The 23040-nt window shown below is 48.3% G+C and overlaps 1 protein-coding gene and 1 non-coding gene across 9 annotated transcripts in view; both read left to right on the top strand.

Annotated features, from left to right (window-relative positions):
• Window positions 1–23040, top strand: part of PHF21A (PHD finger protein 21A) — a 195111-nt gene that overhangs the window by 138719 nt on the left and 33352 nt on the right. For 5 of the 8 annotated variants that reach the window (XM_056527632.1, XM_056527635.1, XM_056527630.1 and 2 more), the window contains 3 exons: window positions 750–829; window positions 9158–9218; window positions 19996–20159. In XM_056527632.1, the coding sequence (XP_056383607.1) occupies window positions 750–829; window positions 9158–9218; window positions 19996–20159 (305 nt within the window). Of the gene's footprint in view, window positions 1–749; window positions 830–9157; window positions 9219–19914; window positions 19938–19995; window positions 20160–23040 lie in introns of all 8 variants that reach the window. The other 3 variants (XM_056527634.1, XM_056527636.1, XM_056527633.1) reach the window with 1 other exon arrangement.
• On the top strand, window positions 3079–3267 carry LOC130278056 (U2 spliceosomal RNA). Its single transcript, XR_008845729.1, has one exon. It is a non-coding gene; the product is annotated as a U2 spliceosomal RNA (small nuclear RNA).

The raw sequence follows: 23040 nt of genomic DNA, 5'->3' as shown, positions 1-23040 counted from the left end.
CTGGGTTCACAATGCATTTGTGTTTGTTTCCTTGGTTTCCATTTTATTACGTTTTTCTGCTGCATAGAATAGTATATTAGTCTGTGATATTTTTCCACAATAAAATTTATACGTTGCAATGCAGATTACTCTGTTACATACAGCAGAATCTGTTTTTAGAATCTATTTATGTATACCTTTTTTATGCATTTTAATGTAAGTTTTAGTGGTAAATTTTGTTTTATTATTTAGCAGTAAATCTTGTCTTAATTTCCACTGGTCAGTAATATTATTTCGCACATGTAAGTAGATCGTAACGCTAATGAGCTGGTGAAAATAAGCCTTAGAGCGACTGATCTGATATTATACATGGAAAAACATTGCTGCACACCAAACAGCTGCTACCTATCCAACACCCAGCAGGTTTAGTACATGGGTCCTGTATAAATCAATAGGACACACGCACAATGCTTTCTAGATGTCAGTCAGAAGAGAGGAGCTGCACAACCCCTTGAATACCTCAACATATTAAAAATACTGTTTAAGATTATATCTAACTACATTCATAAAGACAGCAGTTTGAGGAACATGGCAGAGGTCAGACTGTAAGCCTTGGCATGCTGCGGCTCAGACTAGATCATAGCTCGATTGTTTGGTTAAAACATAGACATTATATCATCTGATATAGTCTGCAAGGACATGTTCGATAATTAATGCGCTGTATTGTTCTGTGTAACCACATTTAAAATTTTTTTGTTTCCACTCTGCAGAAATTCAAAGTAAGAGGCAAGAAAGAAAAAGGAGGACAACGGCAAATCCTGTATATAGCGGGGCAGTATTTGAACCAGAGGTGAGCAGGCCCGGTGCATTATTCTGTGATTAGTCACACTGCAAATGTTAAGATAATCTTGCAGATAGTGTAGCTTTTAATATTTCTTCTGATATTGATCTTCTTTTGAGGTGTCACTGACTGAAAAAAAAATGTAAAGAAGTTTTTTATTTCATTTCACAGCAGGATCATCTTTATGTATTTTATATAGTTGGTGTTTATTCTTTCAACAGATTAAGCTTATTCTGTGTAATATGGGACATACTTCAACTTTCTAATAAATTGTTGTGCTTTAAGCCCTCACCTTTCCTCTACATCCACAGGCTGAATACCTCACGGAACTTATAAGGGGAGATTTATCAAAACCTTTGCAAAGGAAAAGTTGCCCATAGCAACCAATCAGATAACTACTTTCATTTTGCAGAGGCCATGTTAAAAATGAAAGAAGCGATCTGATTGGTTGCTAACTGGGCAACTTTTCCTTTTGCACAGGTTTTGATAAATCTCCCTCAAACTGCTCAGAGCTGAAAGGTTGTTACAGTTGTACCAAAGTACATAAGACTGAAAAAAAGGACCTTCCTGACCTCAATATAGCATCAGAATAAATCCCTGGATCAATGTCCTTTTCCGATAAAGCTGATATCCATAACCTGTAATGTTATTTCTCTTCAAAAATGTATCCAGACCCCCTCCTGATCTTTTATTGCATTCATCATGACCACTTCCTCTGGCGCAGAGTTCCATAGTGTCACTGTATCCAGTCTAGGCTTTTTGGATTGGGTTCACACTACAGAATTTTGCTGCCTGAAGGTAAAATGCAGGCAAGTGAGTTTTCAGTTAACCCATTCACACTGCAGAATTTTCTGGAGTGGAATTCTGTCGGCACTGGCTGCACTCGTAATCTCCGGACAGAATTGTTCCGGCTGTAGATTCTGTTGTCTGAACCCCACCTTAGATTGTAGACGATTAAGACCGCATATAATTGTTGTAAAATCTCAGTTATTAGACGTTTTAGGTTTATACCTGTTTTCAGCTTTATTTGAGCTACAAAAAAAAGTTGCACTTTTTTGAAAACCCATTTTTCTTGGTCGCCTCATTGGGGAACACAGAGACCATGGGTATATGCTGCTGTTCACCAGGAGGCTGACACTAGGCAAAAAAAGAAGTCTTCTCCTCCCAGCCGGATATACCCACCCACTGGCACAGACTTAATCAGTTATTGCTTAGTGTCAGTAGGAGGCAGATACAGGTCTGGAGCTCTCCAGACCTGATCTTTTCTGTTTATTTTCTAGCTAGGGAATGTCAAGTAAAGGGTTTTTTTTTTTCCTCTATTATTTTTCTAGGTTGGATGACAGGAGCATGGCGCTACCTGATCGCCCACATGCGACAAAGGGGCTCAGTGCATAAGAGTATGAGCCGTCAACCCCTTCTTGCCAATGGTCAGCGCTTGGTGGTAGTACCCTGGGTCCGGGTCCCCCACTTGCCCCTGCCCACCTCGCTATGGCGGCTTGGCGCGATGCAACGCGGCCTTTAGCTGACTGAAGACTTCTGGTTGGGTTGAGTCGGCGGGTGAGTATGCACTTCATTCCCCACTTGCCACCTCCCCATTCACTTTTCTATCTTACTAGGGTTTCTATTCAGTGTCCAGCTGCTCAGCCATTACTCGTGGCGGCTCTGAGCCAAATCCCTCATGGCCCACTGGTGCCATTTCTGCATGGGACTGATTCTCATTCCATTCAAGCAATTACCCCCGATCTTGCCGCACATGTCAGACCCGTGTTGTGGCCAGGCTGAGTAAGCTGGACACTTGTTATTAACTTGCAGGCCTGACCCCTATTAGACCGCTGCGGCATACTTCCAGTCCCCCGCCTAGTCTCTGCAGAGGGTGCTGGGGAAGCGTGGTTTCCAGCGCGGTCTCTTTTTTTCCAGGCGGCCAGCACCCCGATCATGTGTCCGTCACCCCAACCATGCAGCCGGGTGCGGCCCGTGGGGCTCTGTAAATTTAGCCCCTGGCTTCATCATGGGTGCCATGCGATCTGAACTTTAAAATAAATAAAGAGCTTCTCACGGGCGCTCTGCGCCCTCCAGTGGCTGAATGACTGAAGTGTTTTCAGAACTGTTCTCTCTCTCTATGAGTGTGTTAGGCCTCCCTCTAGTGGTCAAAAGTAGTTGTTACAACTACATAGTTTTTTTCTTTCTATGACCCTTCATCATGCTTCTGTCTGTTTATTAGATTGGACTATTTCCCTCAGATGCCCTGCCTTCCTGGCATCGATTCTTGGCCTTATGGCTGAGATCAAGCGTAGTATCTGTTCTTATCAGTTAATATCGGATACGTCCCCATCTGAGAACCATATATTGAATGAATTTTTCAGAACAGGGACCGATTTTGAAGCTGACGTCCATCACCCTAGGCGTGTGTTTGATAAGGCAGTTTCTGCAGGTTCAGTGCACCCCACATGTTGGTAAGGGGGGGGGACACTGGGTAACCCCGCAGGCTTCGGTCATGGTGCCGCCTGATCATGCGGTTGCCACCTGACAGGCTGTTGCTATCCTAGCTTTCGCATTGACCCTCTTTGGGCACTTGTTGGTCCTGCTGGTGCAGTTCCTGTTTTCTCTCCCTCTTCCTCTGGGTGGGGTACAGCCATCCTGGCCAGGTCCATGCCCTGGCTTCTCCAGCTCCTCGCGCTGCTCTCTCTCCCGGTCTGGGTAGGTCTTGCTTGGGAACTGTCCTAGCGGTCCTGATGCTTACTTACTTCTGGGTGAGATGGCCCTCTGTTGCTCTCTGCTCTTACTCTGCAGCGATTTATCTGCTTGGAGTGTCCTAGGCTTTCTTCCTTGTGTCCATCCTGTACGGACTGCTTTTGGCTCCCCAAGGTTCCACAACGGTCTCTGGTGTGGCAGGTCACTCCTCCTTTTCTCGATTGGCTCCATTGGGGGACACAGACCATGGGTATATGCTGCTGCCACTAGGAGGCTTACCGGCCCTAAAGCGCTTCAGCACGTTCCTACCTTGTTCCTAGCGCGCGCAGCAGGGGTCATTTTTCAACCAATGAGGACCTACCTGGCCCCTCCTTCTCATTCCCCCTCCCTCTCTCTTTCTCTGCTGAGGATCGGCATTTCTTCACACAGCCTGCTTCTTCTCTTTCTGAGGGACACAGACACTGGGTGAGAATGCTTCATTTTTTTTTTCTACTTTTACTTACAATATGTATGTCCGAACCCAGAACTGACTATGCTGTATTTGACACCTTACTGGAAACAGCATGGAAGCATCCTGACAAACGCTTTCAAGGGACAAAGAAGGTTCAGGCACAGTTTCCTTTTGCCCAGGACCTCATTGCAAGATGGACATCTCCACCAACCGTGGATCCTCCAGTTTCCTGCCTGTCAAAAGCAATGACTCTGCTCTTTGCGGATGCAGCATGCTTTAAGGACCTGTCTGGGCTTCTGAACTCTGCCAGGGCATTTTGTCCAGGGCCCCTTCGGAAGATGTGGCGGATCTTGCACTTCAACTCTTCAATGCTGGAGACTATTTGTGCTCTGCTTCTATGCAGTCGGCCCGTTGTACGGCTTTAGCCACAGGTAATCTAGTGGCACTTCGTCGTTCCATGTGGCTCAAGGCCTGTGGCGCTGATGCCACTACCAAGAAATATCTCACTTAGCTTCCTTTTATTGGGTCTCGACTTTTTGGAAAACGCCTGGATGAGATTATCTCAGAGGCGACTGGAGGTAAGAGCTCCTTATTACCACAGAATAATAATAGTGGCATCCATGGATCAAGGGTAGTTTCTGTCCTTGGTGGATATCCGAGACACCTACCTCCACATCCCCATTTTTCCAGCACATCGGCGATATCTTTGGATTCTACACCTTCCTGTTCCAGTTTCCATTCGATTCTCATGGAAGTCTTGGGTCGGATGGTGGCGGCCATGGAAGCCGTTCCCTTCACCCAGTTTCATTATCGCCCTCTTCAAATTTCTCTTCTGTTCCAGTGGGATAAGTCTCTGCTATCCCTCGATCGCAGGATCATTCTTCCTTCCAGGATTCGCCAGTCCCTCCTGTGGTGGCTTCAGGTCCCCTCTTCTTCGTCAGGGGCGATCTTTTCTGCCCCTCCACTGGCAGGTCATCACGACGGATGCCAGTCTCAGCGGTTGGGGAGGAGTCTTCAGGAACCAGACGGTCCAGGGACTTTGGTCCTCCCGGGAAGCTCTCCTCCCCATCAACATCCTGGAACTCGGGGCAATCTACCTTTGCCTCCTCCATTGGGAGTGCTTTCTCCAGGACTGTCCTGTTCGTGTCCAGTCGGACAACTCCACAGCTGTGGCGTATGTCAATCATTAGAGCGGCACACACAGCTCAGCGGTGATGGTCGGGGTCTCAAAGATCCTTCTCTGGGTGGAGCTCAGAGTTCCCTCCATCTCGGCGATTCACATACCAGCGGTGTAAAATTGGGAGGCGGACTTTCTCAGCCGCTCCTCAGCTGACCTCGGCGAGCTGTCTCTTCATCCGGAGGTGTTTGCGAAAATCTGCAACCTCTGGAGTACCCCGGACGTGGACCTGTTTGTGTCCCGCCACAACCAGAAAGTTCCTGTGATCCCGTGGGCCTAGCCGTGGACGCCCTAGCGATTCCCTTGTCGCACTTCGCCCTCCCCATCTCTTCCCTCCTCTTCCTCTCCTTCCCAGGGTCCTAAGGAAGCTCAAAGCAGAGGGCGTCCCGCCGTACTCGTGGCTCCGGACTGGCCTAGGTGGGCTGCCGACGTGGTTCGTCTAGTGGACGACGTGCCACTGCGCCTCCCAGTTTGTCCCGACTTGCTCTCTCAAAGTCCCCTTTTCCACCCCAATTTACATTCGCTGCATTTGACGGCGTGGCGGTTGAGACCGTGGTTCTAAGGGCCAGGGGGTTCTCTCCCCAAGTAGTTTGCACCATGATCGGGGTGTGTAAGCCCTCCTCTGTGAAGATTTACCATCATACTTGGCAGTCTTATTTTCTTTGGTGTGAATCTCACTCCTTCTCTCCAGTTGCGTTCTCTCTCCCACGACTTCTTTCCTTTTTACAGTCTGGGTTGGAACAACGCTTGTCTCTCAGTTCCCTTAAGGGACAAGTTTCGTCTCTCTCTATTCTCTTTCAGCGTCCCCTACCATCCGATCCTCACATCCGGACTTTTCTACAAGGTGTGGCTCATGCGGCCCCACCTTACAGAGCCCCTACTCCCCCTTGGGATCTCAATCTGGTTCTCAGAGTCCTGCAGGGTATTCCCTTCGAACCTCTCCGGGACATTCCTCTTCATCTCCTTTCCTGGAAAGTGGCCTTCCTCCTTGCGGTCACTTCTATTCGGAGGGTTTCGGAGATGGCAGCCCTCTCCTGCCGCTCTCTCCACCTGGTGTTACACCAGGACAAGGTTCTTTTTTTGTCCGGTCCCATCCTTTTTACCTAAGGCGGCATCCGCCTTTCACCTAAATGAGGACATCGTTCTTCCGTCTTTTTGTCCTGCTCCTTCTCATAGCAGGGAACATTTGCTCCATAGGCTTGAAGTGGTACGGGCTGTTCAGATTTACCTCTCAGGCACTTCTTCCTTTCGTCAGTGTGACTTCTTCTTTGTGCTTACGGAGGGTCGTCATAAGGGGCTTCCTGCTTTGAAGGCTACCATTTCACGGTGGATCTGTTCTGACATTTTGGAAGCTTACCGCTGCAAGGGGAAGACTCCTCCTTTCAGGGTCTCTACTCATTCCAGTCGTTCTGTTGGAGCCTTCTGGGCTCTCCGCAACAAGGCTTCAGCAAATTTGTAAGGTGGACACCTGGTCTTTGCACACTTTTACGAAATTCTACCAGGTACATACCTTTGCATCTGCTGATGCTAGTCTGGGTTGCAAGGTGTTGCAGGCGGCTGTGGTCCAGCCTTCCACCTATGTTGACATTTTTTTTTTTTACCTACCACGGTGACTGCTTTGGTACGTCCCACGGTCTGTGTCCCCCAATGGATCTGATCGAGAAATTTTTATGCTTACCGTAAAATCTCTTTCTCGGAGGATCCATTGGTGGACACAGCACCCACCCATTTATTCTGGTGTTCCCGGTTCGGTTACCTGTCCAAGGGTGGTTTCAGTTAGTTTTTATTCTGTGGTTTCCTTGGACAGTTACGGTTTCTCCTTACTTGTCTGTCCTCTCCTACTGCTCTGGGACTAAACTGATTATCTCAGGTGCCTGTGGGCAGGTATATCCTGCTGGGAGGGACTGACTTTTCTTGTTGCCTAGTGTCAAGCCTCCTAGTGGTAGTAGCATATACCCACAGTCTGTGTCCCCCAATGGATCCTTACAGTAAGCATAAAAATCTACTTTTTTCTTTGGAGTGTGTCGATTGTACTGTGCTTGTCCGACAGTCTGGGTTAGCACCCTCCCGCTCTTTGGGCATGTCTTCTGTTACCTCGCCTTGTTGCTTCAGTTCGGTTGACATCTCACTGGGTCCCCTCTGTCTTCCTCTCGGTGACTTTTCGTTCTGGGATGTTACTCTCTTGATCATCCAGTTCGTTCTGGCCATTGGGTTTCCCTGTTTAATCGGATTTGTCTATTCCCTAGTCTCTTGTGTCTGTGAGTGCCAGGGGACATGGTGTCCTCAGGGGTAGCGGTGCCTTTTTCTCTTGGCTGCTTTTCTCCCCAGGGTATGTCACTCTTTCCCTGGTGGCCCCAGATTCGTTCTGGACCCTCTCCCTCTGTGTTCTGCCTTTTCAGACCCTCCTTTCCTTGGGCTCTCTTCTGGGTTGCCTTTCCATGCTTCGTCCTCCAGGGTGCTTTTACTGGGGTTTCCACCATTCCGGTGTTTCTTGTCTCTGGCCTTGGCAGAGGTCCGGTCCCACATATCTCTGCTGTTTCTCTGTGGCAGTTCATAAACCGGAGTGTTCGCTCCGGTGTGAGGTTTGCCGCCTCTCCTGGTTTGGGACACCAGGGTCCCTCCATTGCTTCCTGGATCTGGGATCTGCTATTTCTATGGGCGGCTGCTCCAGTTAGCTCTGCTCCTCCCCACCAGCTTGTTTGCTCCGGAGTAAAAGGGGCCCAGAGTTTAGGGCCTCGGGGTAGAGGGCCTGCTGCTCGTCCTGGTTGCCCAGTCTGTCCATTTCGCCTGTCTTGTACGGACGTGGTCCACCGTGTTGCATGCTCTTCCCCACTCTCTTGGCTAAACGGCGTATTCTTTGGGTTCTCCTTTCCACCTGTTTTTTTTTTTTTTATTTTTTTTTTTTTGCGGGATGGCCTTGGGACTGTGGATTTGAGTCTGGGCCTCTCGGTTTGCGTGGTTGGCGTGTGCACCTTGCCCTAGCCTTCTTCCTGGCCTGTTTCTTTGTGCGCTCGGGTCTGGACATGAGTCTTGCGTTCATTCTCTCTTCATCCTATTCTAGCGGCCCTGGTTTCCACCTTCTGAGTCTTGTTTTCTTGCTGGCCGTGCTCAGCTGCTTTTTTTCTTGGCGTTCTCCCTCCGCAGCCTCTGTCCTACTGTTGCAGCTGGCCTCCTGACGGGGCTTTCCTTTCGAGTCTCTCAGACTAGTTTTCTTCCCTGTTTAGAACAGGCCTAGGAGGCCCCTGCGTCTTATGTCTTTTCTTTGGTGAAGTTTTCCGCTCCCCTGCCGGGACGGGACGGCAGGTCCCAGGACGACTGTTTATTGCCGTTTTTGGTCGGCTTTCAGACCCCAGTCTCTGCACAATTCCTTCCTTTTTGGGTCCTCACCCCTCTTGTTTTGTGAGGGCTTCCAGGTGGTTGGTGTCCGGATTCCGGTTTCCACTGGGCCTCGTCCACTTTCTTCTGCAAAGAGATGTGGATCAGTCTCTGGCCTGACCTTCTCTTCTCTTTGGCAGTTGTTTTTCCCACCCCAGGGACTGCTTTGGGATGTCCCATGATCTTTGTGTTCCCCAATGAGGCTACAGAGGAAAAGAGATTTTTTTTTTAAACTCCCTGTAAAATCTTTCTCGTAGCCTTCATTGGGGAACACAGCACCCACCCATTTACGGTTGCCTGGTCAGGTTGTTTGTTTCCTGTTATTTTCTGGTGTCCTTCAAACATATTGCCTATGTTCTTTGGCTTCTCCTACTTCTTTGTGACACAACTAGTTAGCTCTGTGCCAGTGGGCAGGTATATCCTGCTGCAAGGAGCCGACTTCTTTTTTTGCCTAGTGTCAGCCTCCTAGTGGACAGCAGCATATACCCATGGTCTCTGTGTCCCCCAATGAAGACTATGAGTAAGAGATTTTACGGTGAGCACAATTTAGCTGGCTACATTTCTACTTAAATTTGGGTTAGCATTGTCAAGGTTTGAGTTTTTTTTATTGTTTTTTTAAGATATATCATTTTTCTTTTTGCAGCGTAAGAAGAGTGCAGTGACTTACCTGAATAGCACAATGCATCCAGGAACAAGAAAGAGAGGTAAATCCACATATTTATGCTTCTAACTTCCTGTTCCTCTTGCTCTGTCTCTGTGCTCCTTTTCCTCTTAGTTTTACAGCATTTGGCATCTATTGACTGGGTTGAAATTTGACTGAACTTGCATGATGGTGCTGATGGCATGCTACTAACTACTTAACTGTATAGATCTTTAAAATAAAATGTACTGGAACTGGGAAATGTAATATTTGCTAGAAAGGACATTCCTGCCATGGTTGCCTTCCATATAGCTATTGCACCACAGTAAAATTAGTAAATACATTTATTGGTCGCTCTTCATTGGGGGACACCTATACTGATGGGTATATGCTCTTTCTTACCACTAGGAGGCGCTGACACTAGGAAAAAAGTCGGCTCCTCCCTGGCCGGATATACCCACCCACTGGAAGTGAGGTAATCAGTTTCAACTAGTGTCAGTAGGAGGCAACACACAGGTCTGGGAGCTCCGCAGACCTGGTCTTTTTTTTACTATTTTCTAGTAAGGGCTGTTTAGTGAGGTTTTTCTTCCCTTTTTTTTTTCCTTTTTCAGGTGGGGGTTCAAGAGCATGGCGCTCACTGTTCCCCAAATGCGATGGACAGACATTGAGTTTTGTACTGTTAACCCCTTCTTGCCAACGGCCAGCACCTGGAGGTTGTACCCTGGGTCCTGGTCCCCCACTGCTGCACCTGCTCGCTGCTCTAAATAAGCCTGGTATGATGCAACGTGGCCATAAGCTGGTTGAAGATGCCTGAGGTGAGTATAAAGGATGGTGTCCGCAGGTGAGTATGTACCCCCCCTTCTCCTCCCCCTCTTCCCCCTCTCTAAAATGGGACTCTGTCCTTTATTGCGGGGCTTGCTCAGGGTCTCATGGAAGGGCTGTGTCTGTATACTAGGTTCTGTGGAGGACAGCCACTGGCCTTTTGCAGCGGCTGCCTCCACAGGCGTTCTTTTTCGGCTCACCTCTGAACAGCCTTGCTGTTCCTCCTTTCCACCAGCTATGTTTTCCTCTACTGCGGGAGTTGGCAGCGTGTTGGGGGCTCAGCTGGCGGGAGTTCAGGGTTATGGCGGCATATGGCCACCCTTCTTCCCCTGAGCCAGCGCGCGACCAGCAGACCAGGTATCGCCTCCTCCCCAGTAGATCATTCCTGTGGCTTACCCGCGGATGTGAAGATTGCACCTCCACCGTCGTCTTTCTCCGCCCCTCCTCCATTGCGGGGGTCGGCGGCACTCCGTTATCTGAGCGGCTCCGTTGGCCTCCCTAAGCTACAACCTGGAGGGAGTACTTCAGGTCCGGCCCTCAGCAGGTGCTTCGAAATGCGCTGCTCCATACAGTTGCCGCTCCTAGGGCTGCTGAATGAGCATTCCTAGCCGTTCTACCTTCGGGGATCATGCGGACATATTCAGTGCACAGCGCCTTGCTACCATGCTTCCTTTCTGCCATTTCGGTGTGTGTTTGTGTGTGTTAAAATTTTTTTTTTTTTTTTTTAAAGTGAATCTCTGCTGCTGGTCTGAGGCCATTTAGTGGCATTTGGCACCCTCTTGTGGCCTATAATTAAATTGTGCCTTATTTTATATGTATACGGGGCCCCTTTATTGTCTCCATCACCTTGTACGGGACCGGATATGGAACATTACATTGGGTATGTGTCTGGCATACCTACTTTCGGCAGGGTTCTCACTCTGTCATTGAGCGTATGTGACTCGCTGTGGCGAGTCATTGCAAGGGATTTCATGATCCCTTGGAAGATACCAGGGTTACAGACAGGTTTGTTTCTCCTCTACTGCTCGTTGCCATGACATGTCTGTCATGTCCGCTGGTGTTCTTGGTGTGCGCACATTATTCTCTCCTCAACAGGCTGCCGCACGTTCAGTGCGAGGTCTCCGTGGAAGTGTCAAAGCATGGACATGGATAGGAACTGCTCTCATTAGGCCAGACAGTCGTTTTGCCTGTCGCTCATCTCACAACTGCTGCGTCAGCGGCTGGATTATGGTACCTCACTTCTAGTGCGAGGTGACCGCTGGAGTAACCTGCTGTCTACTATGGACCCATGCCAGCAAGACTGACAGTGGTCTGCATGGTTTTCTCTGCCGCCTGTCACTTCTCCAAGGGCTGATGTATCTGCGGCTGAAGTTCCGGTACCTCACTGCTAGTGCGCGGTGTCCGGTGGAGTGATTTGCCATGTCCTATGGACCCTATACAGGGCGACGGGGATACAATCCATGGCTCCTAAGCCTCCCCTGATCTCCCAGAGTGACGGGGATTCTATCCATGGTTTTAGTCTTCCCACGCCTTTCCAAATGCGTCAAAGGGGCACAGTTATTGCCTATCTGTCTGTGTCCCCTTATCACCAGCGCATGGAGGGGTACGCGTTACGCCAGACTTTTGTCTGTACGGTTTCCGCTGCCGTTGGTCTCCCATATCTGGGCTGCCGCGTGCATGACTGTGGCTTCCCGTACTTCACTGTTGGTGTAAGGAATCTGTCAGGGGGTTCCTTCAGGCACAAAGGACTGCTGCCAGTCAGCCAGCCATTAGTCTGCATGGTCTCCTACACCACCGGGTCACCCATCAGATTGGCCGCATTCTTGTGCCTCACTTTCTGTAGGAGGGTTCTAAGGAGTGTTCCTGTGCGTTCAGGAATCCTCCACCAGTCGGCCTGACGGATGTCTGTGTGGTTTACAGCTACGTTGGGTCAACTTCCATACACTTTCCACACCGTGGCGGAAGTTCAGGTAACCACTACCAAGGCGTAGTTCCGTGTGGGTCTCCCCAAGTTTCTCCATGGGCCCTATACAATACACCACATGCTGGTTTGCGGGGTTCTCTACTTACCTCTCTTCATGCCTGCCGCTCTCACGGCTTAAGGCTGGTAACCCATTTTTAGTGTGTGGTTCTGAATGCGGGACCCAGTGTGGCCATGGTCCCTATGCAAGGTAGCCGACTCTGTCTGCATGGCTTTCTAAGCCACCGGGTCACCTACCCCATTCCCGCCGCTCCTGCAGTCCGGAGACTCCTTCCATGTGAAGTTCCACAAAGTGTCTCTCTGTGGGTTTATTGGACTTTTATACCTGTAAGCCAGACTGTGTCTGCATGTTTCCTTCCACACATACATCCTTCATCTATTGCATATGAGACAGCAGTCCTGGTGTCTGGCACCGTTAGATGAGGTGTGGGCATTTTCCTGCAGTTTCCAGGGCATTTCACAGCAACATCAGCACTCTCTGTTCCCCTTTCTCAGAGTGTCACGTTGGTCTGCTAAGGGCATGGTTGTGACACACCATAGGGTGCTGAGTCGGTCTTCCATACGGCCGGACATTTGGATGTCTGCGTTTCCTTCGTGTCTGCAGTCTTGGTACCCCTCTGCTATGATGTGTCCCTACGTATGCTTAGGTCCTCTGCATGGTCCTCCCTTCTGTCGGTGGGGTATTCCTCGGGCCTTCCTGTGAATTTGTTCTAAAGGCCTGCGGTGGTTGAGCACCTATGTTCTGGATGCTCCTTTTCAGGGTCTTCTGCTTCTTTTTGCCGTTTTTCCTTCAGTGTACGTCTTCCAAGTGACTAAGGAACCTCCAGTTCCCATGTCTGTCTCTCCAGTGTTCCACGATACTCCTTTTCAAAGCGTTCTGTTCCTTTTTTTTGGCTGTTATTACTTTCAGTCTCCTCCTTCAGGGTCCATGTACTCCCGAGATGGAGGGCGTTCTGGTCATCCGGATTACACCAGTCAAGCTGATTTCACCTTCTGGATGCTTGCGGCGGGCCACTGGGAAAGGGGTTTTAGGTCTCCAGATTTCAGGTCATCGATTTTATGCACCAGGCCTCTCTTGAGCCAGTTTCAGTCTTTCCTTTTTCCAGTGGTTTTCTGGTCTCCACCTTTTTTGCTCGCCTTCTGCTCAGGCGTACGCTGCTCTCCCTGGTGCCTTTCCGCCATGTTCTCTTGAACCGGTCGACCCTGGATGGGGTTCTCTTGTTATGTCCTTTTTCCATTTTTGTTTCCCAGCCGGGCTAGCCCTCTGTCTGGTTCTGTATTCCTTGGGGTTGATTTCCTACCTCCTTCCAGGATGGTTCTGGCCCATCTGGCTTCCTACTTGACTTTTTCTTGTCTCTCTATATGGACCGTAGGTTTAGTCCTTTTGGTGTCCTAGTCCATCTCCATGGACGGGGGATTTTCCGGGAGCTCAGTTTCTGGGCCTCAGTTGTCTCTGGCCTGGGGTCTTGTCCACAGACCTTAGAAATGAGTGGGTTCGGTCTCTGGACTGATTCCCTTTCTCTAGTGGTTGTGGTTCCCACCCCAGGGGACTACTTTGGTAAGTCCCATCAGAAGAGCGACTGAGAAACGGAGATTTTTTTTGTTCTCACCATTAAATCTTTCTCATAGCCTTCATTGGGGGACATCGCACCCATCCATATCTTCATTTTTTTGTCTGGCTGATCTTTTCTGGTTCTTTATCCGTGATTCTTTTCCAGGGTCCTTCGGACATATATCTTTGTTGGCTTCTCCTACTGCTTTGTGACAAAACTGATCACCTCACTTCCAGTGGGCGGGTATATCCTGCCAGGGAGGAGCCGACTTTTTTCCTAGTGTCAGCGCCTCCTAGTGGCAAGAGCATATACCCATCAGTATAGGTGTCCCCCAATGAAGGCTACTAGAAAGAGATTTTATGGGGAGTACAAAAAAAATCTCCTTTTTTGTTGGGGTTTTATAGTAAAGGTATACATTTTCCTATGTAGGTCTTTTGCTTTACCTAAAATGTTATATTAAAATCATTAACAAATCCAGGGCATCAGTATAACTCTTGGGCTAGGTTTAGACCAGTAAAAAATGACTTACCATTTTCTTATGTTCATAATTTTGATGTGTTAAACATTTTCTTCACAAAAAAAAAACATTGCATCTATGGCAGCAAATTCATAATTGCGCATAGCATATATCTTGCACATAGCCAAAATGCCTGCGTTCTTGGAAAGCAGTCAGGGTCTGACTCTTGGCCTCCATTGAGTTAATCATTTTTTTTTTAGTATACTCCATTCTTCCCTTTAAATAGTAGTAGGGCTGCAACTAACGATTATTTTAATAATCGTTAAGTTGTCGATTCTTTTATCGATTAATCGGAAAAAATTTCAAAATGCCAAAAAAAAGGGGTTCAGCTGATTCTACTTGGAAAACTATGTACAATGGCCATATTAAAAGTTCTAGCATGTGATGTGACCAAACAGCACCATGTTGGATTTTTTTAACGTTTAAGCCGGTTGCTGTCATTATTAATGATCCTGTACAGAAACCAGTGTAAATTTGATATTGCTGCATGAGTAACTGTCTGAACTATAAAAAAAAAAAAAAAATGTTAATGATTTACTAATATTTGAATCGTTCAGACAGTTAGCCACGCGGTAGTATCAAATATGTAAAAGAAAAAATTATTTTACTTTTTTTTTGTATAGCAATAGGAAAAGGGGAGCACATTTCTATTGGGGAGCTGTAAATTTACATTTTTTTTTTTTTTTTTTAATATAGCACTCCTATACACATGTGTATGTGCAGACTGCAGTCCATTGCTTTTACAGACCCCTTTAGACAACAAGGCCCCCCCCTTTAGACAACAGGGCCCCCCCTTAAGAGAGCAGACCCCCCCTTTAGACAGCAGGCCCCCCCCTTTAGACAGCAGGCCCCCCCCCTTTAGACAGCAGGCCCCCCCCTTTAGACAGCATCCCCCCCCCTTTAGACAGCATCCCCCCCCCTTTAGACAGCATCCCCCCCCCCTTTAGACAGCATCCCCCCCCCTTTAGACAGCAGGGCCCCCCCCTTTAGACAGCAGCCCCCCCCCTTTAGACAGCAGGGCCCCCCCCCCTTTAGACAGCAGGGCCCCCCCCCCTTTAGACAGCAGGGCCCCCCCCCTTTAGACAGCAGGGCCCCCCCCCCTTTAGACAGCAGGACCCCCCCCCTTTAGACAGCAGGACCCCCCCCCTTTAGACAGCAGGACCCCCCCCCTTTAGACAGCAGGACCCCCCCCCCTTTAGACAGCAGGGCCCCCCCCCTTTAGACAGCAGGGCCCCCCCCTTTAGACAGCAGGGCCCCCCCCCTTTAGACAGCAGGGCCCCCCCCCCCTTTAGACAGCAGGGCCCCCCCCCCCTTTAGACAGCAGGGCCCCCCCCCCCTTTAGACAGCAGGGCCCCCCCCCCTTTAGACAGCAGGGCCCCCCCCCCCTTTAGACAGCAGGGCCCCCCCCTTTTAGACAGCAGGGCCCCCCCCTTTTAGACAGCAGGGCCCCCCCCTTTTAGACAGCAGGGCCCCCCCCTTTTAGACAGCAGGGCCCCCCCCTTTTAGACAGCAGGGCCCCCCCCCTTTTAGACAGCAGGGCCCCCCGCCCTTTAGACAGCAAGGTCCCCCCTTTTAGACAGCAGCCCCCCCCCCCTTTTAGACAGCAGGGCCCTCCCCTTTAAACAGCAGGGCCCTCCCCTTTTAGACAGCAGGGCCCCCCCCTTTTAGACAGCAGGGCCCCCCGCCCTTAGACAGCGGGCCCCCCCCCCCCTTTTAGACAGCAGGGCCCCCCGCCCTTTAGACAGCAGGGCCCCCCGCCCTTTAGACAGCAGGCCCCCCTCCCTTTAGACAGCGGGCCCCCCCCCCTTTTAGACAGCAGGGCCCTCCCCCCCTTTTAAACAGCAGGGCCCTCCCCTTTAAACAGCAGGGCCCCCCCCTTAAACAGCAGGGCCCCCCCCCCTTTTAGACAGCAGGCCCCCCCCTTTAGACAGCAGGGCAGCGCCCCCCCCCCCCTTTAGACAGCAGGGCCCCCCCCCTTTAGACAGCAGGGCCCCCCCCCCCCCCCCTTTTAGACAGCAGGACCCCCCCCCCCCTTTTAGACAGCAGGGCCCCCCCTTTAGACAGCAGGCCCCACCCTTGTAGACAGCAGGGCCCCCCTTTAGACAGCAGCCCCCACCCTTGTAGACAGCTCACCTACCGCTGTCCTCTGTCGGGGCTGCCGTTCCGCTGCACGGTTCTAGCGTCCGCATCACGTTGTCCTATGGAGGAGCATGTGACACACACGTCACTCTACTCCTCCCCTGCGTCCGGCGTAACGTTACGGAGGAAGCAGAGTGACGTGTGTGTCACATGGTCCTCCATAGGACAACGTGATGCGGACGTTAGTACTGTGCAGCGGAACGGTAGCCCCGACAGAGGACAGCTGTAGGTGAGCTGTCTACAAGGGTGGGGGCTGCGGTCTAAAGGGGAGCCCAGCTGCCGCCGCCGCCCCGCATGTCCCCGCCGCTGCCTTGCTCCTAGCACCCCGCCGGGACATGTCTATTCTCTGCTGCTCATCTCTGTACCCGACGGAGATGAGTAGCACTTCCCGGTGGTGCGCTGATTTCACTAGGAGCAGGGCAGCGGCGGGGACATGTCTGGAGGCGGTGAATAAACGAATGAATGTAGCCTATATGCGGGACATGTCAGCTTCATTTATTCATTGCCGCCACTGACGGCAGACAACGAATCGGGCGAATATTCGATAACTGGATTCGTCGACAACTAATCCCGTTATCGATTTTAATCGATTACATCGATTAATCGTTGCAGCCCTAAATAGTAGTAAAGGACTTAGACAAGGCTGTAATATTTTACTCCCAAGGACTGGCATTAGTAAAAATAGCATTATACATTTTATTTCTTTATTTTTTTGAGGTGTCGTTGGGAAATTTCAAGAATGCTACTATAAAATAGACCTCAGTGTTGCAAATGTACAGTGGGAGAACTCTCTTTTATAAAAAAAATAATAATAATAATAATAATTAGACAAAATTAATATCCCGTTGTTTGATTTTGAAAAAAATACTAGGCGATGCCATTTAGGATGAAATTCCAAGGAATCCTGACATGTAATTTTGGACATTGGTTAGACCCATATAATAAGGTTATTTCCCGTCCTGGCAACCTAAGTGACATGTAGCCATTTCCCTCTGCATGGCAATTCTATTTTATTTATTTATTTATTGTTATGCAACATGTAGTCCAATGTTTCCCAACCAAGGAGTCTTCAGTTGTTGCAAAACTAAAACTCCCAGCATGCCCAGGCTACCTGTTTGGGAAACACAGTCATAGCCTTATTCCGCAGGACATACCTGGGTGCCAAGGACTTAGAGGTCAGGACGTACATGCACGTCCTAGTGCGCCACCGATCACCGCTGCCAACCGTGAGGTGATCGAGCCTGGATGGCTGCTGTTATCTAACAGCAGCCATCCCAGCACATCGCCAAGGGGGTCCGTGACTTTTAATGGGGTCAGGCGGGTGCTATTACATTTTTTATTTATTTATTATTGAACATCGTTTTTGGTGGTTTCGGGTGGATGATCTTTTTTTTTTTTTTTTTTTATATCACTGATCAGCATGGGGGGTGGTAGGGGAGATGGAGATTTCCGTTTTTTTTTTTTGTTTTGTTAGTTTATCTATTTATTGAATTTTTGCCTATATTTTGGCGGCTACTTTTCTGTGCTGTATGGCCGGACCCTCTACTGTCATTTTTTCTGCCACCACTGAGCACTTATCAATAACCCACACTGCTGAGTGGCATCTTCTTTTTTTTTTTTTTTTTTTTTTTTTTTTTTTTTAGTGAAGGGCTTTTTATTTTAAAGTGCAATTGTCTTCAAGAATATCACTAGGGCTACACAAGCATATTCTAGATATACTGTTATAAATAAGGCCGCTTTATACCTACAGGGGGAGGGGGGGGTGTGCGGGGGGGAGGGGGAGTATGTAGTGTGTGGTGCTTGGTGCTTTTAAAACGTGTACTTCAGAAATAGAAAAAGCTGCGGCCCAAAAAAAAAAAAGGGGTGGCGCATGCGGCTCCCTGAACCCCTAATAGGACCCGGGGTAAGGGATCAGACCCTAATAGGACCCTGAGGACCTATTAGGGGGTCAGGGGGGGATTTTCTTATTTATTAAAAGAAAAAAAAACGGCGGCCAAAAAAAAAAATGGATGGCGCACGCAGCTCCCTGAACCCCTAATAGGACCCGGGGTCAGGGATCAGACCTTAATAGGACCCTTGGGGACCTATTAGGGGGGGGGGAGGGGGACTTTTAAAAAACTTTTTTTTACTTTATTAACCCCTACCTGTCCCTGCAATCCGCTGTCCCTATTCTAAAGCTGGTGAGGGGGCTCCGGAGCTCCGAGGGGGGATCCACGGTCATCTCCTCACTGCTGCACCCGCAGACTGAACACAGAGAGCGGGTGCAGCAGCGGGAAGGGACCGTTAACCCCTCCTCTGCCGCACTGCTATTGGCTGGACGATCGCCAGCCAATAGCAGCGTTGCTGGGGAGGTGACAGTATTGTCACCTCTCCCCAGCAACGGCAGGTGATTGGCGGTGTATCGTACACTGCCAATCACCATCTAGTTCCGGGTCATCGGGTCACCACTGACCCGAATGACCGGAATCACTGCAGATCGCCCGTGCGATTTCGCGGACGATCTGCAGCGATCGCCGACATGTTCGGGTCCCGGGACCCCCCCTCGGCGTTTGCCTAGGACGCCTGCTGAACGATTTCAGCAGGCGTCCGGTTTCTCAACCCGCCCGGCGCGCGGCGGGATGCGAAATTCCCACGGACGTATGAGTACGTGCCTGGTCCTTAAGACCCAGGGCGCAGGGACGTACTCATACGTGCCTGGTCCTTAAGAGGTTAAAAAAAACAAAAAACTGCATTATTTAAAAGTACATAAATGAATAAAATAATACAATTATATTTAAAACCCTTCTGAGTGTTACAGGAAACCACGTGTTTGTGATCTGTGCTCCAGTTGGCTGCTGGGGGATAAGGGAGCGTGGCTGCCGGAAAGGGGGCGTGTCCTTGCCATTTTCAAAAAATCACAACATATATACTAATTGTTCCACAAAAAAATGTGGTGGATTTTTTTAAGGAAAACCCCACAGCTCGAAGCAGTTGTAAAAGCAAAACATAGGGAAACATCAGTAAATACTGTGTAAAAATACTTGTAGGAAAGTAAAACCCAAGAAGAAAACTCCACTCTTAGTAAATCAGGGCCAATATGTCATTTTAATTGTAAAGTGCACTTCATATAAACGAAACTCCAACAAACCAAAATATCCCCCTCGAAATTTTTTTTAAAAATTTCGCTGTACTTTTTTTGCTGAAGTGAGTGAGGTTGTTACATAGTATAATTGGTGGCGCAAATAACAAACCTTATATGGCCCTGTAGGTGGAAAATATAAAGAGTTATACCTATTAGGGTGAGGTCACACATACTGTATTTTGCTGCATTTCTTCTGCAGCAGATATTGCTACTCATTGACTTCAATGGGTATAGAAATATGCAACAGCAAATGCGACACATGTGGCCCTACTCTTAGGCGAGAAGGAAAAGTTAAAGGTGAAAAAGTGAAATATTGCTGAGTCCTTAAGGGGTTAATACTGTATGTGGACATTGAACAGCCAGCCCACAATCTGAGCTTTACATTCCTTATAGCAGACACTGTATCAAATGATTTGGAGGAAATATAATGTATTTTGCTAGCAGTTGTTACTGTAGAGCTTTATGGTGCCCGACCCACCTTGCTTTCTCTTTATACTACGTCTTTCTTTTTGTTTTTTACTTTCTGCTGCCTTTTTCCCCTTTGTATAACTATTGTCCTTTTTGCCTGTGTAATCCTGTACTATGATTATTTCCTTCATCTGCTGCATCATTCCTTTTTCATGCTAGCCAATGAGGAACACTGGCCAAAGGTATGTAAACCCCCACATTTTGTTTCTGTTCTTTTTGTTTGTGTTTATGAATGTATAGGTCGTCCTCCCAAATACAACACGGTCCTGGGTTTGAGCGCCTTGCCACCCACCTCCCCTCCATCCAGTCATCCTGATTCCCCTGAAAGCGAAAAGACACAGATCACATATAGTTTCCCTGCAAGTGTCCTGCCTGTGCCCCTGCCTATTCCTTATTCCACAGACGTAAGTAACTCATTATGGAAGGTGCCCTGCTATCACGTGTTAAGGTCCAGCACCCGTATTTTGTCTGACTAGCAGGGCAAAACTTGCTGCGGAGGAACTCACTGGACGTTTCATTGAAACACAAGACTCCCCAGTCATTGAATTTAACGGGACTGCATATGTGTTAGGTTTGCATACAGCTGTTAGTATGCTACATTATTTAGGTAAGACAATTAAAAGCTACATGTCTGTCTTGTTTTACAGCTGTCTTCAGGGGTTTCATAAATATAGTATGAATTACAGCCTGCTATACATTATGTAGAAGGAACACTAGACCTAGAAATGAACAATACAACAGTAGATAATCTTGACAAAAGTGTTCAAGATTGTAGGAGATTGCAGAGAATGTAGGAATTCCTTTTGGCCAAGAGTCAGGCTTAAAGGGCTACTCAGGGGAAGTCAACTTAAAGGAGTAGTCCAGTGGTGACCCAGTGGTGAACAACTTATCCCCTATCCTAAGGATAGGGGATAAGTTTGAGATCACGGGGGGTCCGACCGCTGGGGCCCCCTGCGATCTCCTGTACGGAGCCCCGACACGCCCCCTCAATACAACTCAATGTATTGAGGGGGCATGTCGGCCGCCGCTTCGTGCTGAGGTCGACACCTGCTATCTGGCCGGAGAGCCTGGCCCCCGTACAGAGAGATTGCAGGGGGCCCCAGTGGTCGGACCCCCCGCAATCTCAAACTTATCCCCTATCCTTAGTATAGGAGATACGTTTTTCACCACTGGACTACCCCTTGAACCCCTGTCCACAGGATTCCAATCTCAGCCGGTAATCTCAGCTGTAACTCCCGCTCCTCTTTGAAGGTGGTGGGGGCTGCTTTTCTGCGAGGACTATTTTATAGGCGATAAAAAATAGTGTCCCCCTTCCTTAGATCCTACCAACTGATCCCAAAAGGTCGCATTGACTTTGGGGTCCATCGGGTTTTTTGTTAGATGTCCAATACTTTGTAGGATTTTAGAGAATAAAAAAACTTGGTCTACAGGATTTTTTTTTTTCCTCCACTAAAGTCCCTTCATTTTTATGTAATCAGCGAATGGAGCTCCTAACGCTGATGTGAACAAGGCCTTAGATCTTCAGTGTTTGTTCTACTACAGATAGGACAGAGGGGATGAGGATCATGGCTAATGGTTCCTGTCATGCAAAGAGAAGATTTCTTTTATTTATTAATTTTTTCTGTTTCAATTAGCATACTAGGCAAAATAGAATATACGGAAATGATTAAAAGAAGAAGTTGGGATTTTTTATTAATATTTTTTTCCCTCATTTTCTATGTTCAGTGTTCCTTTACCATTTTTTACACTTCAAGACATATTGTTGACAGACTGTGCAAACCATAATAACAATAAAGGGGTTTTCTGGAAGTGAAAAAAATATGCCACAGGCAACAAAAAAACACCTTTGCTCGTAAATTCCCTGTTATTTTGGCGTTACTGCAAGCCTAATGTCCCTCGTGCTAGAAGTTCCGCCATGACACTGCATTGGGCATGTGCTACTACAGCCAATCACTGGTCTCATCCTGATTGTTTGGCAAGTGACCACTGAGGCCATTGATTGGAGTGAAGACACTGGAGCGGAATGAGTAAAGGTTGTTTTTTGTGTTTTTAATGCTGTCCCAGCCTGTAGGTGATTTTTTTAACGAACACAAAACCAAAAACCACATTAAACTGTAATGGACTGAAAGAGGATGGCAGGTAGAGTTAAAGGGGTGTTCATATTTCCAAAGTATATCCCCTAACCACAAGCTGATCAGTGGGGCTCCGTCTGCTGAGACGCTATAGAGAAAATTAAACACTGGCCACACACGCAGTTGTGAGACCCCCGTCAATCAACTTGGTTATCCTCTATTCTATAGACAGGGCAGTGTTTCCCAACCAGTGTACCTCCAGCTGTTGCAAAGCTACAACTCCCAGACAGCCAAAGGCATGCCTGCAGTTGTAGTTTTGCAACAGCTGAAGACACACCACTGGGATAGGGGATAACTATTGGAGATGCGGAAGCCTCTTTAAAGTTAATATCCAAGCTGCAATACCAGAACAGTTTAGGAATGAGACTGACACCACGTCTAGTAAAACTATAAGGCTAGGTTCAGACTACGGAATTTCTGCCTGCAATTTCGCTTTGAAATTGCAGGCGAAAATTCCACTTGCTAAAATGTATAGTGTAGTGAATGGTTTTCCGTTCACAAATTCACACTTCGGAATTTGTGAAGCAGAATTTGTCAATGGAAAATCAGCTTGGAAATTTCCGGCTGAAGAAAGGCGTTGCTCTTCCTTCAGGTGGAAATCCGCGCTGAACACATTGCAGTCTATTGGAGACTGCAGTGTCCGCGCGGTCCTAGCACTGACTGATTCAGTCACCGCTGGCCGCACTCTGAATCTGCGGGCGGAAATTTTCTGCCCGGAGATTCCGTAGTCTGAACCTAGCCTAAGGGTCCATGCACCATACGGATTTTCTGTAGCGGAATTCTGCTTGGAAATTTTGTAGCAGAATAGTCCTATTGCTGTCAAAGGGATTCCACTGCACAGTACACAATTTCTGCAGAATTCATTCTTTTGGCAGAATATTGAACAGAATGCATTGCCAGCTATAAGGACAGGCAATGCACGAGAGTAGTCCCTGCACCGGCCTCCTTTAGGATCTCTGCCTGCAATTTATTTGGGTGGAGATTCCGTAGTGTGCATGGACCCTTAAGGGATTCCTTTTGAACTGACCAATTATCTTCTGTTGGTTTGTTTTTAAAAAAGGAAAAAAATTAAGCATACACATTGAAATTTTTATGAACTATATGGGTGTATTCACACTTACAGTATACTGTGCATATTTGATGCGCAGGATTT

This window comes from Hyla sarda, chromosome 6, assembly GCF_029499605.1.
Source record: "Hyla sarda isolate aHylSar1 chromosome 6, aHylSar1.hap1, whole genome shotgun sequence".
In the NCBI taxonomy this organism is placed as follows: Eukaryota; Metazoa; Chordata; class Amphibia; order Anura; family Hylidae; genus Hyla; species Hyla sarda.
Note: the sequence above shows the minus strand (reverse complement) of the source record. Positions and strands in the feature narration are given on the sequence as shown.